At 37.2% G+C, this 25,861-nt stretch overlaps 1 protein-coding gene across 1 annotated transcript; it reads left to right on the plus strand.

Annotated features, from left to right (window-relative positions):
• Positions 1-1,802: 1,802 nt before the first annotated feature.
• On the plus strand, positions 1,803-2,897 carry FUT9 (fucosyltransferase 9). The gene has a single exon (XM_059469147.1). The coding sequence runs from the start codon at positions 1,818-1,820 to the stop codon at positions 2,895-2,897; it is 1,080 nt and encodes a 359-aa protein (XP_059325130.1). The 5' UTR covers positions 1,803-1,817.
• Positions 2,898-25,861: the final 22,964 nt, after the last annotated feature.

Raw genomic sequence — 25,861 nt, forward strand, 5'->3', positions numbered from 1 at the left:
TAAATGGCAATAAATTACATTATTTCGCCCCAAGATGAGCCTGTGTAGCCTATAAGGTAACTTATAAGTGACCTTCCCATCCTTACTTCAACCCATGAGATTTTCATCTTATTTTCTTCCCATATTTTGTTGAGGAGAGATAGTGAGAGAGTGGCTGGGTGGGTCTGACAGCCAGACAAGGTTAACCCACCACTATAACTAAAACCAGAATTAAAACCATCCATATTTCCCAAACCAGGAGATATTGTGACAATTTTCTTTTCTTCAAGATACAGTGTTAGAGTAAAGCTAAGCTAAGTGATGTTCTGTCCTTCTTCCTTTCCTCAACAATGTATGTGAAAACATTTCTGTTGTAACTGTAGCTCTACACTCACTACACATCAGTTTTTGCACTCACAAAGGCTGCAAAGTTATGTGCTATTAATGGACCCCTGAATCACATTCAATCATGTCTTCATTCTGAATTTAATGATTTATTTCTGTATTATTTATAGTAGGAAGAGATGAGCTGTGGAAGTGGTTTTAAAGGCCTGAAATTTTCTTTGACTTTGTGTGTGCATATATATATATATATATATATATATATATATATATATATATATATATATATATACATCTATATATTATATATCTTTCTATTTATAGGGGTGGGGTTTTAATAAAATTTTTTTGTGGCACTATCTAGCCAAGAAAGAAAACACAACAAATTGAAAGATGTGCAGAAAACGAAAGTCAGACAACATTTACAGTAATTGTAACACATTGTAGAATCTACAGTGTGCCCATATGTTCAGAGTACTTTTTCCTGTAACTGACTTCCCTTCCTTTTCCCTTGTGTGCCATGGTGCTGCATGGTTAACTTCTCTTAGTTTTAGAACATTTGTGAGTTCTAGGGCTACATTCAGGATCAAAGGTTAGCAATTAACAACCCCTAACTAGGGTTGTTAGGTTTTGCAAGAACTATATGGTAGAGTAGTTCTGGAAAGAGATTGATCACTTCTCTCAGGAGGAAACAACTAGAGCAAGGACAAAGGAGGCTCTATGAACTTCTCAGCCCTATCTCCCCATGGGAAAAAAAGGATGCCTCATAACTATGCAGCATATCTCTACTTTTCCTCATTTTTAACACATAAAAACATAATGAAATATACAAGAACATATTTTATATTAATTTCTCTTCTTTTTTTTTTATGTGGGAAATATGTGAGATATGTGGCTGCATAGGGAAACTCTCTATTGGTGCTTCCTCCCCTTGGTATTTTAGGAGTCCCCTGGAGAAGGCACGAATGTTCATCCCTATGTAGCCACCAGACACGAAATAGTTTTCTAATAAGAGTCTTATTGATTACACAATTAAAGTTTTAGTCCCTTCCTTTTTCAATCCTCTAATCCTATGTCCTCCACATTCACACAAATACAAATGTAACAAATCTGCAGCATGTTATCCTTTATGTTATCCAGACACAGGGATAGAATTAAAGGGTAATTTTTTCTGTCTTCTGTGTTCCAAATGCTTGGCCTAGGTTCTGAGCAAAAAAACTTCTCAATATGTACTGATTCACCAAGGATGAGACATATTAAAATCTTGCTTTTGTCAGTGAGCTTTTAATGTGAAGAAGAGAAATAATGTCACTTTGTCACAGAGTGCAAGAGACCATGCCCTCTCCATTCAATAGAAATTTCTGAGGTTGCAGTTCAGTGTTATTGAAGTTCTACCTATTGTGATGTCTGATTATTTTAACAAGACATATATATGTAATTTAATACCTGATATTATTTTCTCTCTTTCTCTTCCTCTTTTTTTCTCAGAGCAAATTATGACATCGACATCTAAAGGAATTTTCCGGCCATTTTTTATTATCTTCATTATTCTTGGTTGTTTCATGGCATTTATATTAATTTATATCAAACCAACAAATAGCTGGATTTCTGGTCCTATAGAATCAGCCAGTTCAGTGCTGAAAATGAAGAACTTCTTTTCTTCCAAAACTGATAATCTCAATGAAACTACTGTTTTGATCTGGGTTTGGCCGTTTGGTCAGACATTCGATCTGACGTCCTGCCAGACGATGTTCAACATCCCCGGGTGCCATCTGACCATTGACCGCTCGCTCTATAACCGATCCCACGCTGTCCTCATTCATCACAGAGACATCAGCTGGGATCTGGCCAATTTACCTCAGCAAGCCAGGCCACCGTTCCAGAAGTGGATTTGGATGAACTTGGAGTCTCCAACTCATACTCCACAAAAGAGTGGCATCGAACACCTTTTTAACCTGACCCTGACTTACCGGCGTGATTCAGATATCCAGGTGCCTTATGGCTTCATGATGGTTGGCACCAGTTCCTTCACATTTGAAGTACCAAGTAAGGAAAACTTGGTCTGTTGGGTTGTGAGTAACTGGAACCCTGAGCACGCGCGAGTCAAGTATTACAATGAGCTCAGCAAATACATTGAAATCCACACCTACGGACAAGCCTTCGGAGACTACGTCAATGACAAAAACCTGATTCCAACTATCTCCACGTGCAAGTTCTACCTTTCCTTTGAAAATTCAATCCACAAAGATTACATTACTGAGAAACTCTACAATGCTCTCCTGGCTGGATCAGTACCAGTCGTACTGGGCCCTTCCAGAGAAAATTATGAGAATTACATTCCAGCTGACTCTTTCATACATGTGGAAGATTTTCTCTCCCCCAGAGAGCTGGCAGAATATCTTCTGATGCTTGACAAAAATAATAAGATGTATCTTAGTTATTTCAACTGGAAGAAGGATTTTTCAGTGCATCTTCCTAGGTTCTGGGAATCACATGCGTGTCTTGCTTGTGATCACGTGAAAAGACACCAGGAATACAAGTCCATTGGAAATTTAGAAAAATGGTTTTGGAATTAATTTGTGGGGGGGGTGTGTGGGTGTGTGGGTGTTTGTGTGCATTTTTTTGAAGAAGCCAGAAAGGACTTCAGTCCAAGTGAAGAGGAGAGGAAAAGCGAAAAAAAAGGAAGGAAAAGAGAATCTCACATCATGGTTTATCAGTTATTCTCTTTTGGCTATCCTATTTATATTTTGTAAGAGATTTTAAAAGATCAGCAGCAGCAGTCATCAGTACTCAGTTTCAAATTATAATAGATATACTAATTATGTGCACTGAAGAGTATTTGATTGCTTATTATAAATTTAAAACAAGATTTTCCACATTTTCTGTGAAACATGTCTCAGTCTTTCACTTGAAGTAGTCATTTTTATATTTTCTTTTTTTATTTTTACCATTATCTTTGTTGTTTAACCTATTTGGAAAATGAGGAAACAATTTTTAAATGTCAGAGAAAATTTTAAGAACATAATTTGTTGCTCCAGATAGAAATGTGTGTAACACTTCAAAAGACAGCAAAGTTTCATATGTTCGTCTTACATTTAAGAGCACAGTAGAGTACAATACCTAACATTATGGAAGTGTGATTAATTGCCCCCTTTTTAAGGGTAATGAACCTAGAACTATAGCTTTTTAAACATATTAGAATAGTGGATAGTCTTTGTTTCTAAAAAGGTTTCCTAACAAATGGTCCCATTAGGCTGCTTTAGGAATATGTCTCTTCTTACCCTCTGAAGAAAAGAGAAGTCATATTTAGAGAAAATGACCAATCCTGGTGACCAAAACCCAGAGTCATCAAATTTTTGAGTGTATTCAAACACAGCACACCCTTGGCTTTCAATATGTCTCAAGTATTTTTCATCTGAACCAGGGCTTTAAGTAGTGTTACACTGAAATAAACAGATTTTTTAAAAGGTGTTTGATTACATCAGATTTATGCACTGAATTCAGCTGGTAATAATGGATTTTTAGAAGTACTTTGCTGAGAAATTTTAGAAAGCTCTCTCATATAATTTCTTGAATTATAGTGAATTTCCTCCCAATTCTGTAAAGATCTGTTGAATTTTAACTGTAGCTGGACAACTTGATGTTATGACACATAAGTGTGGGAAAAATTAATAAGCAGTCAATTTTCTGAGAGAAATTTGCTGAAATTCAGTAAATAAGCTATGAGGCTATATAAACTTCCAACTTACCAAGCTAAAAAATTTGGGGGGTTGAAAATATTGTGTATGAGAGGTATTACAAATGAACTCTTCAGAGCAACAACTGCTATCAATATTTGATAATATAAGTAGGTTTTTAAGTATCAAATTTGCTCTAATAGCAAAACGAAAATTTTGATGGTTGTCATAATTTTAAGATGTCTGCTTGAAACATGTATCATTTGATTTTACTACTTCTTTCTCTCAGCTCAGACGAATTTCTGATTGCCATATATATTCATATGTACAAGGTTGGTTTAATGGCATAAATATATGGGTATACTTTAATACCAAATGACAGCAAATCAGCTTGGATTTTCAGGTCAAAGTGCTGCAAATCACACCTGCTACTGGAAAAAAAAAAGAAAAAAGTTAAACTGGAAAGACTTCTGCTTGTGAGATGAATAAGACCCTGGTCAAGCAAAGTGGTTAATCAAGTAACTGAGATTAAATTTGCAGACAAAAAAGTTGCTGCAGTAAGGAAATGAGAGATAAATTATAAATATTTAGCAAAAGACAGTGGGACTTATTACAGGCTGGAATAGAAACACAAAAGGCTATAAGAGTAATTAATTAAATTTATAGAACTCAAAACCCCATGAAAAAGTTATAGAATCACTTCTGCTCTGCCTATGGTTTCAAAAGCTGTATTCTGATCCAGCTAGCTTTCAATATACTGTGAATCACCTAAACTCACCAGCATTTTAGTATGCAGCAAGATAAGCTTACCTTGAACATTAATGCAATACAAGGAAACTGAGTCTTCAAAAAACAAACTTCTGATGTGCATGTAATATAAGTAGTATCTTATCATTTTGAAGGCAAGTTTCTTTAGCTTTTAGTCTGTCCTACAGGACATCATAACATTTTGTTTTCAGGAGGACTGTGAAATTCTCAGTGACTGAACATACCACTGGTTTGGCTGAATAACCTGATTCCCTCAGTGCTGGAATTTGGAAGTCCTTTGCATTAACCTCAATGAGAGGTGAATGTGTACAACCATCCCTCACTTCAGATTGTGAGCACTGTTGTATGTGTTAGAAGACCTTGGGTGGATTCAGACTGGTTCCTTGGCAGCAAATTCAGCTAAGTCCTTATAGTAATAACAAGCAAGAATATATAAGATATATGAAGTGTGAAATATTGGTCAGTGTATACACAGGAAAATTTTGCAATATACTCTGAATTTTAATCCTGTAAATAATGTCTTTACCTCTGTAAGCACAAGATCCAGCCAGCATGGCTAATCTTAGGCTGAATTTTAAGAAATGGGAAAGTCTTTTGATGGAACTGGAAGGAGTGAAGAGTGTTGTTCTCTTCACAAGAAGAAAAGGTCCACACAAGGCTTGTATATATATCATTCAGAAAACATTGCTAAAATTGCTTCAAAGATTAATAAAACAGGAGAGAAATCTAATTCAGAATTATGCATAAGAATCACTACCAAGTCCTAAAAAATATACATGAGCCTAATGCCTCACTGGCATTCTTGAAGAGTAAGTGCTGGAACAAAATTGAGCCAATTTATTATGAAGATTTTAAGGTGATCTGCAAGTATCAGGTCTTAAGCAGTTCTGGATGGAAACATCTTTGCTGACAGAAGATGAAGCAATTTTGGGCATGTTCAGCCTATGTAGTAAATTATGTGAAGCAATGGATACAAAACATCTGTGCTCAATGCATGCACAAAGGCTGCCTACCTAGACCTAGACACTTAACTCACCTAAGGCTGCTCCCAGTCTCTATCTGACATTCAGCTTTGTGAGGTCTGTGCTTCTTTTGTGATCTACTCTACATGGGCAGCAAGAACAGACACTCAAATAACAAATCACTGTGAAAGAAAAGGAGCAAACTTAGGGAAGGGACTAGACAAAATAGGTATTGTGCTTTGGTACCGCTGGCAAAAGAAGATAATTACCTAAAAAAAGTGAACTAGAAGTTGGGAAATCACACCAGTCCCAACTGTTTTCTCAAGAAATTTCTTTCAGACATTTCGTTTCTTTTGTTTGCTAGCCCACAACAATCTTGAGTTGCAGTTAGTGAAGACAGAGGGTGATCACCGTTCTTTGTTTTACAGTGGCTTGCCTTGGATGTTTTTAGGCTCTCTGTCATGCACTGAGCTATCAACACTACTGCTTTTCTCAGTGTGGAAAATAAGACCCAAACCAGATAAAATACTAACAGAACATGCGTTGCTACCCCACTGAATGTGGACAGGTATAAGACAAAACTGGCAGCAGATCCTTCTGAAGCAGTTTTCCTTTAATTTCATAGACAATGGCCACAGCAGATCTTGCTTAGTATGAGATCCCCATTCCTTAGTGAATCCTGTTGCCAGTTTCTTTGAGTGCCTCATTCCATGTGTCTATAGCACAGTGAGCAAGCAGCCTGAGTGAGACATCTGGCAACATATTTGTCTTTTAAGAAACAGATCAAATAAAATGAAAGTTGGACTGAGAGAGCATCAATGTGGGGCTTTGTAGAGTTCATGCAGGCTGAGCAAGACATGGGGAATGGACACCACTGAACACAATAAGGGACTACTTGCTCTCTCTGGACACTCATTGTTTTGTTCTCAAAAAAAAACACAGGCTTTAAAAAAACACATAATTTTCTGCTGTCTCTAAACAAGCAGTTAAGTAACCAATAACTTCTCTTTTTTATTCAAGAATGGGACTCCTGTTAGCCTTGCATTATCTTTTTTATTAGATGCAGAATAACATTCAGGAGAAGAGAAAGGTTTGTCAGTAAGATAATTCTATTTCTTATCTAGATTCAAGGATCTTCATTCTTATTTTCTTATTTGATTTATAAGTCCTCATGCAGCAACACCTTCTGGACACAATACAAAAAGGCATTAAGGATATGCAGATGACAATGAGACTTAAGTGTGTGCTTAATTTTAAGAGCATCTTAAATGCTTTAATGCACTGGGGCTCCAGAGAATATGTTTTCATTGCCTTTAGGAATTGTGCCAAAGTGTGCACTCTATAGACATCAGAGACCAACTTGTGCAGCCTCTTTTGCATCATGCCTCTTTCTCATCATTAAGAGAGTAAAGACTGGCTGAGTACAAAGTGAATAGTCCACAATTAAAGCCTTGGATTCGTTCTGATTTGGTGTCTAACCAATAAATCTTGGCCCAGCTCTTCTCCTCCTCCACCTCCTCAGGCCATCCCCTGAGCACAGCACTTCAGCTTACAGCCTGCCCGTGCTGTGCAGGGTCACTGAATTTCCATGTGACATGAGGGAGCCAGAGTGGCTGAGGATGCTGAGATAGTATTTCAAGGCCTGTCCAAGGATGAAAGCATAAAACCTGGTCATGTCCTGAAATCTGGACTCACTGTGCCCTACAGAGAGTCAGTCTCAGCCACACCTGGTTTTCCTCTGAGGAAAGTATTTGGTTCACTCTAGGTGAGACTGTGAGTAATCACTGTGTGTGCTAAGTGGGAACAAGAGGTGTCTCTGTGTAGGCTTCTGACCTATTTAAACCTAGCAGTGAAAATTTAAGAAATACTCAAGTGTTTCCTTGGTCAAAACTAGTGAGTTATTGAGAACAGAGTCCGGGGGAAGTATTTGTATACCCACCTACCAGCTGGCGGGCTTTTTCATTAATTTTGGCTGACAGTTCTCTTTTAGCATTTTTGTTTTTATTAGAAGTGATTTTAAAATGTTAGGAATCAATCAATATGATTCATACAAGATAGCTATTTCACCTTTATCTTTTGCTTCTTGCTTGGGCAAATCTTCTACCAGAGTTAGCAGGTGATTTGGGAGATTCCTATGCTAGTAACAAAGGATTGAGCCAAGGATGAAATGGCTTGGGTAGAATATTCATGGATATTTCCCTTCTAATTTTTGAATATGTAGTTAGTGCTATGGACAATTCTACATTCAGAAAATCAATGTAAAAAGCATACTGGTTAAAGATGCTCATAAAAGGTACAGAAATACCAATAACTTGATGAAATAAACCATGCAGTGGCAATTTTAATTCATGGCACTGTTGCTACAGGGGGCTACAGATGATAAAATCATCAGCCTGTGAGAAATAACTTGGCCTAGAGACATCATCCAGCAGTTTTCGTACTGGAGGAAGTCATTTCATTACTCCATTGCAAATGTAATTAATTGCCAATGTTTAGTGTCACCAATTGAGCCTCTGTGCAGTAAATATCTGAGTTTTGCTCACGTGGCAGAGAGCCTCTCCCCCCCAGGTTAACAGCCTGAATTAGGAGTTGGTTGGCACAGGTCACTGCTGGCAGCCTCTAGCAGGTGGTTCTGTGGTCGCAGGTTTTGCATTGCTGCTTTCAGCCAAGGAGGGCAAAGAACAGAGCTGAGACTCGTCTGACACCCTCTGTGCATTTCATGGCACACTCACAGCGGGGCTTAAGACACTCTCTCTCCTGTAGCCTGTGCCCTGCCTGCCTATGAGAATGCAGAAAACTTTGCTGTTCCAAGAAATAAGAGAATTTTCATTTTTTTGAGGTGTGGTGCCAGTCTGTGCAAATGAATTATTGATGCTTGGGGGAACTTCTCATTAACATTCTTAAGTAATTAATTAGCAGGAAAACAATTTAATCCTTGCAAATTGGCAGCAAAAGCAGCTGATTGTTATTCTTTATCATGAATTAGTCCAGTGGAAAAGAGGATTTGATGAAACTTTATCCCCCTGGATTGATATAGCCTAGTTGGATTCAGACATAGAAACATGTTTGATAGCAAAATTTGAAAGATATATGGTAAACCAACACATACATATAAAGTTGGGACAAATTTCCTACAGAACCTTGAAACTATAAATAAGCACTTTAGCAGTCACCAGACATAAAATGTTCCCATCAATCCATTTCTTTATAACATCATAAGAAAAGCCAGCCTGATATATATGCTATTTGGCAAATAAATTAATTACAAAACCTACATTTTCTTTGCTGCTTTGTAACACTCATACGAGCTGAGATTAAAAAGTTTGGAAAGTTAACTCCCTTGGTGTAATTTAATGTTTTAAAGAATCTGTTGACACACTGAAAAGAAGTGAGAAGCTTTTCCATCTATACAAAATCCTAATGTGCCAAACTGTTTCCAGTGAATGAACAACACAATTAAGTATACTGACTTTTTATTAGGATTTACAAAATCTTCTATTAACGCACTGTAATTTTGCACTATTTTGTAAGAAAATTTAAAAAAAATGAAAAAATAGAAAAGGAACTGGAAAAAGAAACAGAAAAAAATCTAAAAATAGATGCCAAATGTATAGTTTGTAAAATACTATTTTTCTGATATAAGGTGTCATTACATTGTGAATCTAACTGTGTTATTGTAAACTGTGAAAAATGTGATGTTCTGTTGTGACACAGCCTGTGAAGGGCCATTTCTAACACAGATAATTCACCTGGACTTGTTTATATGAAACATATTCATAAATCTGAGATCACTTTTATACTTATTTTTATTAGACTATTTTTCCACATTTGCAACACAACTGTTATTTTATATCAAACATTAATTTTGCTTTAAAATATTATTTGAATAGGTGGGTGAGTGTCTTAAATGTGCCAGAGATTCAAATCTGTAACAGAGATAATTCAGAAACTATTCTTTGCCAAACTGTAATGCTACTAAAATCAATGATGTTTTGTTGAAAAATGGGCACACTGTCAATAAACATAAGTTTCTAGTCCAATAACGATGACAATGTCACATTTTCTAGGATAAATGCCCGGTAGTTACGAGCTGCATTTCCCTGCTGTCTTTGTGTATGTTGAGGAAACAAAACCGTGTGCCATAGCTGAATGTCATAGATATTCAGTGACTTAAATAATGTGCCATGGATTTTACCTCTGAGGTACATTAATGAGGATTAAGAGGAATAAACAAGGTGTTTGTCCTGATTCAAACTCAGTTTCTGTGATGGGTCACATGGAAATGGGGTGGTTGTTGAGGCAGGACTGGGACAACCTCAGCAGGGAGAGTAAGTTCTGTGCACAGAAACATGTGGGGACTGCATTTGTTGTGTCAGTGCAAGATCAGGACCAAAGTCCCTTTCTTTTACATTTGAACTTGCACCCGTAACACTGAGTGAGATCTGATAGGAACCCTTTCTTCATGTTCCCAGGTAGTGATATTCCTTGTGCTGACAACTTTTATGTGTTTTATATAGTATATATATATATATAAAATGCATAAATTCATGTGTAAGAAAGAGTAACCACGGCAAATTGAATCTTAATAAAAATAATAGAAACCATTCTTACCTGCAGGCACGTTCTAAGATGCCATGTTGAAAGATATTGTAAAAAGAGTATTTTTTATTTATTAGTGATTGTATATTTTGCCCCATGATCTAGACATTTTATATCAGGGAGTCTACCAAAAACTCATTTTTTTCTTCCCTTTGAACACTACCATCACCCTGAGATGCATCTGGAAACTGTAGAGGTCAACCAACCACTGATGTTCTGTGGTATTTTTTTAGTATGATGTTGTTATTGAACTTTCTTCTGATTACCTATAGCTATGTTCAGAGTTTTCAACATAATTTAACTGCAGACTGAAGATACCTACTGAATGAAACTACAGGTAACCATCATTATTTCAAAGACTTTCACCATTTATGTGAAATTAATAATTCAGAACACTGATTCCAAGGTGGTTAAGAAGCAGCTCATTGACTCTTATTTATTGAGCACTGGAATTCTCCCTAAAGGATAAACACTGAATCATGTAAATAATAGTGCTCTATATAAGCCTAACAAAATATTGTAATAGGTATATTTAAAATAAAAAGAGAACATTCCAAGTGTACCATAGTCTCTGATCATTATTTTATAGGTCTGATGTCACACTTATTCTTCTTGTGGTACTTCCCATGAAAAGCCTGATCTGAAGATTGCTGCTACTCATAACCATGACCTCTGGCAGAGATCTCACAAACAGAATTTTGGTTCTTTTTAAGCTGTTGCACATGAAATTCCTGTAAATGCTCAAGGTCAGACTGAATTCATACAGACTGTCATGTGAGTTTACTATGCACAGCAACCAGCACAGATGAATTAATATGAAATTGTAATTAAGATTACTTTGCCTTGTTTTTAACAATGATCTTTAAAATTTTTCTGAGGAGTGGAAAAATAATTTACTATTTGTAAATGGTCATATTTCATTGCTTTATCTACGGTACAAATAACCTACATTTGCAGAGATTAACTGTATCTAAAATAGCAAATGGTTAAAACAATGGTGTCAGATTTATTTCTAAATATTTATGCAAACAATGGAAATAGCTGCCACTGAAATAAATGTAATAAATAATGCAGTATTTCCAGTAGAAGAGATCATCTGGTCACAGAAATTGCAGGTCATCCAAGACATAATATCATGTCTGACTGCTGTGCACCTTGAAGAATAGGTTAGGGGTCTTCAAAGAACCTTTTCCTTTCTATCAGACAGGAAAATGTACTTTACTTCTGAGGTAACAAACCTTTGTTAATTTGGATACATTCTTTAAAAGTTTATTTAACTCTTGCCCTTTACTTAAAGCAAACTTATCATCATCTTGAGCTCATCCTTGACAAGTACAGAGACAGACTGACTTTCCAATAGCATGTGTGACAGAAGTTCCTGCCACGTTTCACTCACACACACAACCCTTTCACATTCTTACATTCAAAATCCACTTTGAAAATTCGATCTAGGGCAGAACATACAATTTTCTGTCTTTAAAACAGGCCTTTTTTCTTAAATTATCCACTTCTACTTTCTCTCACAAACTTCCCCTGGATATGCCAACAAAGCCTTGTGTGTTTGGAAAGCCAGGTCCCTGCCCTGGATGTCAGAAGCAGTCAGCTTAATGATATGTTTCTGAAAGCACAGCACTGCAGTGAAACCTGAAAGGGAAAAGGGTCAGGCACAGAAGGTGTGCAGGTTTCTAACCCTGCCAGCAATTGTGTGCTGTTACAGATGCTGAAACTGCATCTCTGGCTGATAAGGCTGCTGCTGGCACAACTTCTTCATGCAGTGAAACAAGCAATAAGCTCTTCATAAGCTCTACACAGGCTGATACTGCAGCACAAAGCACTTCATTGAAACAAGTGTGCAGCCAGCGAGCCTGAGCGTAGGCAGCTACCACCACTCAAAATACAAAACACTCCGTGTCAATTCTCACACAGACTAAAACAGAAGCCACCTTTCAAGAAATATATCATCTCAATACATATTTTTATTCTGGTAAATCCTTTGGATGGCATAACAAATCTTTAGATCAAAGACCTGGTGGTAGTTTAAGATACTTCAGAACAGGTTTTTACAGGTAGGTGTACAGAGAAGCATTGAATTCCTAAATTTCCAGTATACATAAGGTAGTCACAAGTCTGAAAAAGTAAATGGAGTCTGAGAATAACTCAGCTCCCCTACTCAGAGTGTTTTCATCTTTAATCCTATCTAAGATCACATTAAAAAAACCATTTAATGACTTGCAGTTCAATAACAATTATTACAATTGATTTTGATGTACAATGAATCAGAAGAAGGGATGAAAATAAAACTGCTTGTGTTGAAATGTGAAAAATTACCAAGTTTCATTTTCCAATCAAAATTAGTTGTTTGTGATGTTATGATTGATGGCTTTTTGAAAGATCAAAATTCCTGTCAAAATTCCTGTCTTTAATCAAAAACCTAAGATTCCAGTAATTGCCAAATGAAATTAATTTGAGAAATTTCACACTAATTTTAACACTTTTTTCTGAAATGGTTCTTTTTCCTAAAGGAGTCTGTTTTTCTATGACAGGACTCTTGAATGAGGAAAATATCATTAACTGCATTTTCATTCTTCTCTTGGCTTCTGTCATCTGAATTCTCTCATGTGTGAAGAACACATACTCAGTGGGATATGGTTAATCAGTATGGAAGAGTTGCAAATGGTTTCAAAATAATTTCTATATAGTCACAGACTACTGCCATACCACAATTATGTTATTCCTGCAACAGAAGCAATAATTTAATGGCTGATTTCCAGCTTTCAGACATACCCACTGACAAGTTATGAACTTCACTCTGCTTTTTAAGCTGCCCAGTCCTGTTACCACAGTCTGATATTTGTTGACATTCTGTTCATCTTATATACATGTGGTTTCCTCAGACATATCATGTCCTGTCCTTCTACACCATCTGTAGATCTTTACATTCTCTCTCTGCATTTTGACATTTTAAAAAAATCTATTTCCAGCTACAAATACAGGCTCTGTAACCTTGAAGTAGTGAGCCCAACATGCTCATGCCACTGCCCCTTCCTTGTCACTGAATTATATTTAATTCACATTAAGTTTAATGCACTGAAATGAAGTGTAATGAGGTAGATGGGCAATCGGGTGATTTTTAATCAGTTCTGCTTGTCAAACAAATATATTGCACTGCAATCTGCTGGATGTAACAATTGCATTCAGAGTGGTGGCTTTACCCTCGAAACCTTTTACTCAAATGCAGATCCAGGGTGTCATGTGGTTGTACTACACCAGTCCCAGTCCTGAGCTCAAAGACAGCAAGCGATGCTGGCCAATACCACAGGATAATAATTTAGGCAGTTATCCAATACTCCCTGATTAACAGAAGAAAAAGCAACCAAAATGCATCTAGACATACCATAATATTTACTACAGTCATACCGTCCTGCAGAGGCTCAGTTTGTGTACAGCAGAGCTTGTCAGCTCTGTCTCGCGCAGCCCTTGAGTCTCAGCCCAGGATCTGCCGGGCACTTCTGGCTTCATTGAATCCACAGAATCCTCCAGCACCCTGGACAAGCTTCCCAGAAATAATAAAGTGCAGATGCATCTCCAAGCATTCCTGAGAGCTGGATAGCACTGCCTGGTGTGCAGGATTAATCCTGTAGGCCACCTACCAGCCATATGAGAGCTAGATCAACAAGAGAATGTGTTCAAAAGTGCAGCCTTCTTTGTTTCCATTATTTTTCAAGTCTTTCATGTTGGATGTCTGAAAAATTCTTTTATCTTCTATCTGTTTGATATTAAAAAGCTCTGTAAGCAATGGCACTTAATATGAACACTCAAAACCTCTTACAAAAATTACAGAATCAAACCCTTAATCTTTGTAGGGACTTTACATGACTCTGATGCATTAAATTTAAGTTTGTGTTCAAGATGAATGCATTTACAGATAAACATATTGTGCAGCAAGGCAGAGGTCATTTACCATTTTGTAAGGATCAAATATATATTTGTAAATCAAAAAATAGTTTATGAGTTCTATCTTATCAGCAAAAATATGCAGGAATGTGCACCAAAATGATAATAATTCTCACAGCCACCAGCCCCATTCAGCCAAAGAGATCAAAGAGTTGGTGAAATAGATCTGACCCTTTAGCATCTATAAAAATGTTTTCCTTTGATGTTGCAAATTGTAGGCTTAAATGGTTTTGAGAATCTTTCCACACTTATGTAAAGCATCTGCACAAGTGTTTTCAGAATTATGGCCTTTGCTTTCCAGAAAAACCGGTGTCTTGCATAAATATTTTATTTTATAAATATATTTTATTTTCATATAAAATGTGTTATATAAATATAATGTTTTCATCCTTGCATTAAAGAGCTGAGGCAGAGTTGATGACTGACATTACACTTGAGCTATCTGGTTGTCTGCATAGGGTGAAGGAGCTCAGTTGTTGTACAGCATGGCTGTACAAAAATACAAACCCCTGTCTGCACTGGCCCAGCAGCTAAGCAAGCCCACTTCAAACCATTGCCCTTCTGCAGGGGATCTGCTAAACCTTTCAACTCAGAAAATCTCTAGAATTTTCCAGGAAAGTTAGTCACAAAACAGGCCTTAGGCACTTTTCTAAATTTCTTAATCCGTAGTGAAAGGTGTGACTAAGTCACTGGGAGCACCCCCCTGGGGTGGACATTAATGCATAATTTCACACTTCACCACAACTTTAATAAAGAAGTCTCAAAGATTCTTCTCTTAAACTCTCAGCACAATCCTTTCAAGACAACTCTAACCTATCCTCAGTGGAACATTTAAGGTTTTGGAAAACCCATACTGAAGAGAGACCTGTTTTCTTCCTGCCAATTGGTTTTCTAGTAGTCATCTGTCTCTTTTATACAGTTGCTGGTAGCCTGATATTAAGACTTGACTGAAGATTTAAGGCTTGGCTGGAAAGGACACATTCTAGGCCAGGACACCCAGAACTAGCAATTCTCAGCAAATCTGAGTGTACAATTCATGCTTATGCCAAAACTTACTTTTGAAGGTGTTTTGCTGCTCTGAAATCTCAGTTCCTTAAGTCAGAGCATTTCTTCTGATGAAAGTCCATCTCATCTTGTGAGACCACTGCGCTTTATCTTAGGAGGGAAAATACTTTTCTCCTCCCTTAAGTTTAGATTCATGATGTGCTTCCATAGCATTGCAATCCATCTCCATTTTTAGTTTGTTCTTCCATTTGCTTTCCACATCACAGGTTTGCCATTCCCTGACATTCTTAGCTGCTAGGAGGAATTTATCCTGTCTGAATCTGAGTGACTAGACATCTACACAGTGCTTGAGATGCTTGGTCATACCAGCTTCAAAATTTCAAAAGTAGTTGACAACTTTTCCATCTTCCTCCCCAAGGGAGACCCTTATTGCTGGTGTCTTGGGTCTTGTAGTGGTTTCTTATTGTTCTCCCAGTGGCTGATTGCTTAGTTTGAGGGCATTTCCCAATTACATTCCTTTAAGAGTTTCTCAATCACTTATTCCCACTACAGGAGAATTCCCTTCATTCATTTATCAGCTCAGCACCCCACTGTTATCTAAAAGCCTTACATAGCTTTTGTTTTCCCAATTTAACATATTAGCATAGTATAATTGAAATTGCTTATGAAGTCCAGAAACATTAATTTCAAGGCGTTGTTGATTTCATTGTTCTAATATCTCCATTGTATGACACTACACCCCATGGACAGAAAAATACATGCTTAATAAGCTTTGTTATCTCCTCTGAAGCTAATTGCTTCTGTGGGTTTTCCTTCACAATGTGTTCTGGTTTTAAAAAGTTTCTCAAAACATCCCACTTCACCATCATTTTTTTAACCCAGACAATATGGTGCTCTTCCTCACCCTCTTTACCAAAACCAACAATTTACCTCCCCAGCAGTCTTTCAGCAGAGCTTATCAGCAGCCCCATATCCTTAACAGATATATATTCTTTTTAAGATCCTCTAGCAGAGGAAGCAGTGAAGCCTAATTTATGAATTCAGGTCTTGTAGTTGGATTCTCTAGCATATAATTAGGCATGATAACTGATTAAAGTTTTACTCACAATTAGGGCACTCATAATAGCTCTCAATTGTGGATTCCCTCATGTCTCTGGGGGGTTGCATTAATAAATCAGGTTCTCTTTCAGAAAGGGGACTTTACAGTTCTGCTTGGACTATTCCATTGTCCATATTGATGAAAATCATGTGAACATATTATCTACTAACACTGTGAAATCAGCTGATTTGCTGATAAGTTAGGAAGTGGAAAGAGGGTGGCAGAAAGGGAAACAGGTAGAGAAAAGAAGAGGAGAAAAATTAATCACTCAAGCTTCATATCCTTAGGGATATCTAATATGTCTAGTTTTGATACGTCTCCTTCTACCATACATCAGTATAAATATGTGCCATTTTTACACACTTAGAGAAATGCAGGTTCAATGATTCACCTTCTATGCAACACAAAAGCCAAGCTCTGTGCTGAAACAACTGCTGCTTCACTTTTAACCCAGTTTCAAACCTTTTTCTTCTTCTTCAGACTGTTTTGAATTTGTAAGTTTCACATAAAGCTCTTTTCACACAATATTTTTCATGTCTCACATACAAAAACTCTGTTTCTCAAATGTCCAGATAAAATGTTTTAAACATGAGAATGACAGCTAAGAATTTTTGCTAAAGGACAACCATTTCCCAACTGTTCATTCAAACACAAGCTGCTCACAAATAAGCATTCAGCCAAACAGCCATTAAAAAATGATTCTTCGACAGCCTACAAAATTGCACATTTGGACATCTGCTTGTGTCTGTTTTTGGAGACAGATCACCCAACCCGGCTGGAGAGACTCCTGATCTACCCAGTTTGATCCTCCTAATGCCCTCACACAAAAGTGCCATGGTGAGCTTTCCATGAAGCATCTCAGAACTGCCCCACAGGTGGCCAGTGTTTTCCATTCTGGAGACCAATGCCAGCACCACCTTCACTGGACAACTTCTAAAATCCCTGTCTTAGATATTTGACAGTGTGCACTCCTTGGGCAATCCCAGCAGCATGCACCTCTTTTGGTCAGCCTCAGACATGGCAGCAGATAGCAGACCTGTGTAACAGCATCATTTATCTCAAAGGAAGTCTCTTGAGTGAGTAAATTGAAAGTTTTCCTGTCTGCACCTGCAGAAGTGCTAAGCAATGTCCTGCCAGGGACAAGGCAGCTGCACACCTTGGAGACTGCAGTGTGTGGATAGAGCTGCCTCACTACTGCTGTCAGCACCATGACATTGTTGCTGGAATCAATAATAGAATTCTTGGTCTCTTTCTGGAAAATATAGTCTGGTTTCTGTTAACTAAATCCAGAGCCAGCATTAGCCTCCTGGAGCCACAGATAAGTGAAAGATACAGTTCTCTCAGCCCTCTCATAGTTGTCAGAAGGCTCATCCTTGCTTGGCTCTATGGACTTCCACAACTTTTGACCCCATAGAATTTCTTTCCCAACCTGCCCCTAAAGCGACTGAGGAATGCACAACTCTCTCTTAAATCTGCTTTTGGTGAAACTATGGGCCAAATATTCAAATGCTGACACAAACAGCGGGAATCAAATATTCAAGGTCACTTTTTCCATCACATCCCAGGCTTTTGTTATCTGATGTAGTATGTTACATTGCTAGAGGGATCTAGATAACTTCATTATTAGAGTGAACCCTGCTCCCACTTATGTTTCAGACCACCTGCTGCCCTCCCAGTACCTCCCTAGCACATTTCAGGGGTCATCTCATGCCAAGAAGCACTAAATATGTGACTATTCTGTTCTGGAGGATAGATTTGACTGGTGTGGACATGTGTGGCCACCATAGCTAGTCCCAGAGAATGGTCATGGACATAAGTCACTAGTGAAATGCAGCTATATTTCAAGTATAGATATGCAGCTGAATTTCAGTTATAGATTTAAGCATTTAATACTAGGTACCTATTTAAACTTGTGAACAGTCTTTCTCATGAACTAAAACATATCACATCCCACCATCTGCAAAAGGCATTGTCACATTGTCTGGGAATGGTAATCACGTTATGCTTAAAAGAGCCATAAACTCAATTTAGGAAAAATCTTTTTCTGCTACAGTTCAATGCCTGATCAGTTTGGCAGAGTTCTAATAATTTACTCTCCTGTATTTAACATGATTTTACCCCTTTTTAGTGGCAATTCCTCTTTAATAAAACCAAAATTTTTACAACTGGTGTGACATAAAATATGAACCTAATCTATGTCTAAATTTTGTCCTGCTTGATGACCTCCTCCCCTTGATTACTATGAAAGCCCTCCTGCAGAGTTCAACTGTGTAAGAGTGAACTCAATCTTTTTCAGGTATTAGGAGAATTGATAGCTCTTGATTAAATAGTCCATTCATTAAAACACAGCATACAATTTCTATTCAGACAAAAAGGATTCTCTCCATATAATTGAAATAGAAGGCAAGATTCTGTACAAATTTCCAAATACGAGCTGCACAGAACAGGAACTGGTGATCAAGAGAAATATCAAAGCAAGCAGAAGAAATTTGGCTCTTCTGATAAGCTGAAATTCCTTAAATTTCAGGACACATTTTTTACCAAACTGGGACTTAATATACTAGTACAAATGTAAAAGAAATTCACCATGGCAAATCAGATGCCTAGTATGGAAGAATTTTAGTGAATCAAATGAATATTTGCATGTTTGTAAACACAACTAAATAGATGTTCCAAATTCACCTATTTCACACATATTGCATTTCACTTTTCAGAAGGAAATTAGGATATTAATTCATTACTTAGATCAACATGCTTCAAAAATTCCATACCACTCAGATAAAAATCCCCAAAAGTTTTATACATATTGTTTTGGTTTGTGTTTTTTGAGGTTTTGAGTAAGGAATGTGCAACCTAGCAGATCTAAAATTTAAAATTTAAAAGTCACACAGATAAGATAAAGCAGTCCTAGCATATTTACAACTCCACCACTATTTTCTTGTGTTCTAATTTTCACTACAATACACGAAAATAACATTCTCCATCCAAACTCTTGACTGGCACAGCTTTTTTCTCTAAAGTAATAGGTTATGATCAATCAACCTCAACATCAAAACTCAGTAAAACAAATTTGCATAACAACACAGCTTACACATAAATGTGGTTAGATGGTTAGAACTGTCTGAATGAACAACATTTCTTACCAAAAAATAAATCAGGTTATGCTGAGCTGAATTTATCTCGAATATCCCAAGCTATTCTGAATTAACCTCATGGCAGCAAGATGATACCATCAGATATCTTGGCTGAGTGTGAATGAAAGGTGTATACTTTGCAATGTCATTTATTCTTTTTGTTTCTGCCTCAGATCCTCTCTTTCTTCCTCCTGCTTCTGACAGAAGCCTCAATAAACTGACAAGACCCTTCTATTTCATTCTTGGCATGGCAACACTCAATTGTTCCCATGCTACTCATAAAATCTCACTATATGTTCACTTTCCTTTTTTCCTGAGTGGACCTTACTGACTGCAACTGGATTATACCTCTGCACAATATTAAGCCTTCATACAACTGCAGGCAAGACTGATTATTGGAATAAAGCTTGCTTACTTTTTAATATCTCTTGAATTATCAAGGAAAATATCCTATCCCTTTTTTGTATTTTTCCATGTTCAGTTCCCAGGTGTAGTTTGTGTCTGAACTCACTAGTAATACCAACAAACAGAATTCTTTATCAAAATATTGTGGCCCAGCAGCCTTTTTAGATGAATGTCTGGCTTGTTCACTGAGGAACATCACTAATATAGCACACAATTTACACACACTAGATTATTCTGCAGCAACACTAGATCCATGAGGCTCAACAAAGAGTCTGCTGGAGAAAAAATCTATTTTAGTTCCAAAATTACATAAAGCTAATTTCACTGGAATCTGTTCTAAAATTATGTCAGCATATCTTTTGATTTTAGTCTGTTTTCTAAGGATTTTTGTGTTGATTTTCAATTGGTACCCACTGACTTACCTACTAAACATATAATCTGTTACTAGGACTGCATATGTATGGGCTCCCAGCTGGACAAAGCTCATAGGCTGGTAGCATAAATTATAATTTAATAGACACATAGCAAGAAAAAATCCCTGCCCATCTGTTTCATCCTTCAACTAAATATTTTGGAAGAAAGTAATTCACCTTGGCAAGATTCCACAGTAAATTATGAATGGAATAAATAAGCTTGCATGTATTTCTGTTTGTACTTGCATTGTTTCTCAAGTTAGGACAATTTATATTTATCCCTTTTAAAACATTTTCACAGTAAATGAATAAAACAGCCACTGTTCTTAAAGGCTGACTGCTTGCAGAGATTGTGTTATAGAACCAAAAGCATTTTTGTCAGGGAGAGAATTTAAGAACTGAACATGGTATCTGGAGGTAAACTGGTTTTAACTACAATATCTCTGGCCAGTGATGTGCCAGAAACTACCCAGGAAGGATCTTCTCACACTATAAAGGAGGGATAAAAGTGCTTTTCCTATGAGCAGTTGCCTTGAATTTTACTTGCTGCAAAGTAACTTTTACCTCTGATCACTATGTAGAATATCCTCATACTTGCATTTTGGTAGCCACAGCTGGCTGCCATCTTCCCATCTGTTCTGTTTTCTAGATCAAATAAGCCCAACTGCTTCCCAAGTGCTTTTTCTTTAATTTCAGTGGTCTTTCTCTAGGTTTTTATTGTTTCTTCTTTAAATTTGTTGCTCAAGTTCCAGTTTCTCAGCAGTCTTTAACAGAGGAAGTAATTTGTTCCTTTGTACACCACTTTTGCTAATGCAACACAGAATAAGAGATATTTTTTCTTTCATTATAACATCCCAGCAGGGAATCATGTCTCATTTGTGATCTGCTACAACTCTCACAGCCTTCACTGCAGTATCTCTGACAACTCAGTTATTACTCATTTTGTACTTACACCTTTGATTTTGCCTTCCTGATTGCCGAACCTGTATTTAGTGAATTTTGCCTTTTCAATTTTAGATTATTTCTTCCATTTAAAAAGAACCATCATATTCTGATCTTTCCAATGTTTCTTTGAAGTAATTTGGCTGATAATATGGTGAGCTGGACTGGATTGCTGTACATCACATACATTGATCAAAGGATTTATCCAGTGAGGTGACCAATATTGTGTGGTGGGAGGAGCAAACAGAATTGTCACTTGCCATCAGTTTGCACCAGGAAAGCTCATGGGCCCAAACTCAAAGCCCAGGAATTTTTCAAAAGTGTGCTGATAGTAGAAATGTAGATAAGGTGGAATGGCCACAACTGTGTAAAGTACATAGAATTTTCTCTCCTAATGTCCCACCAAGGGGTGAGGGAACACTTCTACCCTCCACATCCTTCGCCTCATGTGTGGGGCTGTGGTGCATGGCTGTGCTGAAGAAAAGACCCCTCTTCCTGCAGCACCACAGCTCAGCACCAGCTCCCTGCTGCTTGCATGGCGAAAAAAGGCGTCACTTTGGGCTGGAAACAACAATTTCAGTGTCATATAAGCAAAGCAGGAGATGAGACAGAATTTCACTGCTGTTCTAGAAGACCTAGCAGCAGAAGGAAGCAACTCTGGGAAATTGTGTTTTATTACATAAAAGATGGGAGTGAAAATGGTTGAAAGCCTGAGAGGTTCAAACAGAAACAATAGGGAAGTGTAAAGCAAATAAGACATTTCTTAGAAATTGCAATTCAGAATCCACAAAATTTGCTATGGTCAACTTAGCTAGAAGGAAAACATAGGAAGTAAATGAAAAAATATTTCAAGAGACGGGGAAAAAAAAAAGAAATACTTTTACTGGTTTGTATTGTGCTGCCCAGACTCTTGCATTTTTATTAGTCTATTTCCATTTATTTTCAAGGAAAAAATAATAAAGAGCCAGCCCAGTGTCTGTTATGGTATTCCATGCATTTCTTCTGCACACAAGATTTCTAGGGATATTGAGACATCAACAACTTCTGAAATTAAAGATCTCAAAAATAAAATCCTAGTTCATGAGCAATTGGAAACAGCTGGGTAGATCTAAGCAGCTCTGAAGAGATCACTTTTTCTAAAACCATTACTACTTTTTCATGTTATTTCACAGCAAGTTAACTATCCTAGCATGTTCTCAGTTATATCATCTGATGTGAATTTGACTGCCTCCCATCTCAATATCCAGCAAAAGATTGGCTGGATATATGTTTACACAAACTGATTTGGAAGAAAAGAAAGAATAAAAAGCAGGAAATAATTTGGTAATGTACAAATTATAGTAGGCTCACAGCTGGAATGAGCCCAAAGGAACCAACCAGATTCATGGTAAAGATGTTTTATATCACCTAAGTTCAGCTGTCTTAAGGCTGGATGTATAGTTTAATGTCTAAGTCTTGACACCTAGGCTTTCTCCTTTCAAATATCTCCATGAAATGACTAATAAGATATGTATTTTAGATATTTAAGATCAATATATACTTGAAGATGCCTGTCTCTCTCCACTAACTGTAAATGAAGTTTAGGTAAATGGCTGAAAGTACAAAATATAAATATATAAATAGTTTATTCATATAAATATCTAAATCCTGTGGAGATAAATTGGATGAAGCATATTCTACCTTAGAAGTCCAGCATGAAATAACATCATTTTGATTTGCACAGACTTTTCAGTCTTGAATGATCAAAGAACTGTTTTAGTGTGCAGAGAGCATTAATGAGTGTAAAGGGAGGGGAAAAGATTATGGTGTGTGTAAAACACAGAGTAAATTGTAGAGGAAAATTTTCTGAATGTTAATTTTCTGGAGCAAGGACTAGAATCCAGATGAAAACAGCTTTCTGCTTGTTAGTTTTGAAGGGTAAACATGAAGTGGCGAGTTATACCTGAGGGCTATTTGGAAACTAGGAGAAATCACAGTTACAGTTGTAAATTTTAAGACTAGGCTGAAGTTATTACAAAATGAAACATTTTTGTGTTTCCCCTTGACATTAAATCACATACTCTAAATAAAATGGGGTTGGAGTTTTGCTGGATCTCAGACAAACTCAGCATGGGATTTGAAAGACAATGTGTACTATTACTAGGGATACTAGAAAAGCTGCAGGAAGGCCTTGTGATAACCAAAATACTCTACTTCTAGTGCCTGAAATCATTCAGGTTTCTCTTCCAGGATCTGCACTGAGTTTTAGAGAACTGACTTCTACCACTGTTATATAGTTAGTGATAAAAGGTCAGCCAACATTATTATCCAGGTTCTGTATTTAAATTCTCACCAAAAACCACGGAGTTTTCAGAACTTACATCCAAATAAATTAATGGTGATGAAAAGGAAACCTAGCTGACGTGCTGTACCATTTTTGTAAGGCAAAGTCAAGTCTTTCCAAGTTTATTCTTCCTAGTTGATTTTTTTTTTTTTTTTTTGCATTGGCTTGATCTCAAAACATCTTTGAGATACAAAGCTGAATGGGTGCAAATCTGTCCATAATTTGTACATTTCCTCCAGACTTATAAAACTGCAAACAGCTGCAAGCTATACAGAACAATCCCATTTTGAAGAGCTATTTAAAAAGTTTGAGTGGCAATATCCTTCATATGGCATATGAGGCAATAAACACAGAGCAGTTGATTTTTGTGTACTTCACTCTTAAATTATAAAGAGCTTTTCTTGCAGAGTTGGTTTCTATTTCATTCTCTGTGCTCAGAAGTCTATGCAAAGCAAAGCTGCCTGATGGACACTTGACTTTTATTTTTTCTTCTTGTTCTTCTTCAACTTAAAATAAAGGTAATCAGTAGGGAAAGACTGTATGTGGGGAAAGATAATTCCAACTAAATTAAAATAAATAATACTATAATCCCTATTTAATTCTTTTGGTTGAAAGGAAGTGGTTATAGCTGCTTCTAACTTGAATGATTTTTGCTTTAGCAGCATTTAAAACTTATCATTGTTTTAAAAGTGCATTTATGAATAAAGCATTGGTGTTCTAAAAACAGTCTGGTTTTGCAGTGCTGTGAATTGAGAGGAAAAAAATAACAATTAATTGGTATGATAGAATTTTACCTGATATTTTATGGGCAGAAATCTTACAGCTGATTTAATAACTGAATCATCTTAACTGCAGGGGTAGCCTTGAGAATGACATCAATAGTTTTGAATGGGCCTGATTTAATTCCTATCGTTCAGTTTAATGTAGAAAGGCCCCACTTCAAAATTCTATACTGTTAGCAGGAGTATTTATAAATGGATTGCTAGGAGGGCAAGAGATAGTAGATACAAATTAGATATTACAAAAAACCCATAAATTACGTATTACAAAAAACCGCACCAGTGTTCTTTCAAAAGAATTACTAACTCTAGAAACCAGCAACATTAAGGCTAATTTGGAGTTTCTTTTCCCTTTATGGGAGACATGGGGTTCTATTTTTTCAGTCTTGGAGTAGCAAGAGTGCCTTCAACTTTGATTGACTTTGAGATGAGATACAGACATCCAACACATCACAAGATTAAATCCTTGCTAGCCTGTGGAAGTAAATCTCTCCCTCAGTCTGCTACACGTGTGCCCGTGGGTTTAGGGAAAGGTGCAGGTTGCAATTAGCTTCACTGAATGCTCAGGATTTCTGAACTCTACAGAAAAGATATGGAATCACTATGAGATACAAAATCCAGCTCAAAGGGGCCCCTTGTGTGGTCTTAGAGAGATCATTAGGGTTACACCAGCACCCCTACAGCTCATGGCAAGGTCCTGACAGCAAAAAGGAAGGGCTAATTCAAAGAGCAAACTCAACAAGGCCTCATTTCATGCTGGTTTCTGGTTCAGTCTGAACTACTGTCAGTACCAGTTGTTGCTTTTCATTTCACTTTCAGTACCCACACATAGGCAACCTAAGTAAATGCTTCCTGCTTTCAAAAACAGAGCCTGTAAGTAATCCTATAAACCCTCAAGCACCTGGTATTATTGGATAACCAGTGCATATACTACAAGAAGTGAAAGCATGGTCTAAACAACGTCCCAAGACACAGCTCCTCAGCTTATATATACTAGAGTGCTAGAAACATGGTGGGTAATTCTAAATAGATCTCCTGTCTACACAGTTTCACTTAAGAGATTAATCCTTGTGTGTTGGAGTCTCTGATGAGGGTGAAGCTTCACAAAACATTCAGGTTTTCTTTGCAAGTTCTCCTTTTAAAAACTGGCATGAAATTCCAGGGAGAAACAGAGTGAAATAGCTCCCAATTCTCAAACACCAGCACAGCTAATTGGAAAGTTGTGTATCAGAAAATCCAGCAGAAATTCATTTCTGTCTAATGTAGCAGTTTTCTTTTCAGGTGAAGTCACCATGGAGACAAACACACCTCCCAAAGCTGCACTGAGGCATCTCCTCCTCTGCAGCCACGGTGGGCTGTACAACCAGCAGCAGGAGAGGCACTGGACAGGCCCTGCTCTGAATTAGAGCCAGAATGACATCGGACCTCCAAGCTTCAGGGTTTGGGTCCTGGTGTGCTGTCAGTCCTTGTGCCTAGACAC

Source organism: Ammospiza nelsoni, chromosome 3, assembly GCF_027579445.1.
Source record: "Ammospiza nelsoni isolate bAmmNel1 chromosome 3, bAmmNel1.pri, whole genome shotgun sequence".
NCBI lineage: Eukaryota > Metazoa > Chordata > Aves > Passeriformes > Passerellidae > Ammospiza > Ammospiza nelsoni.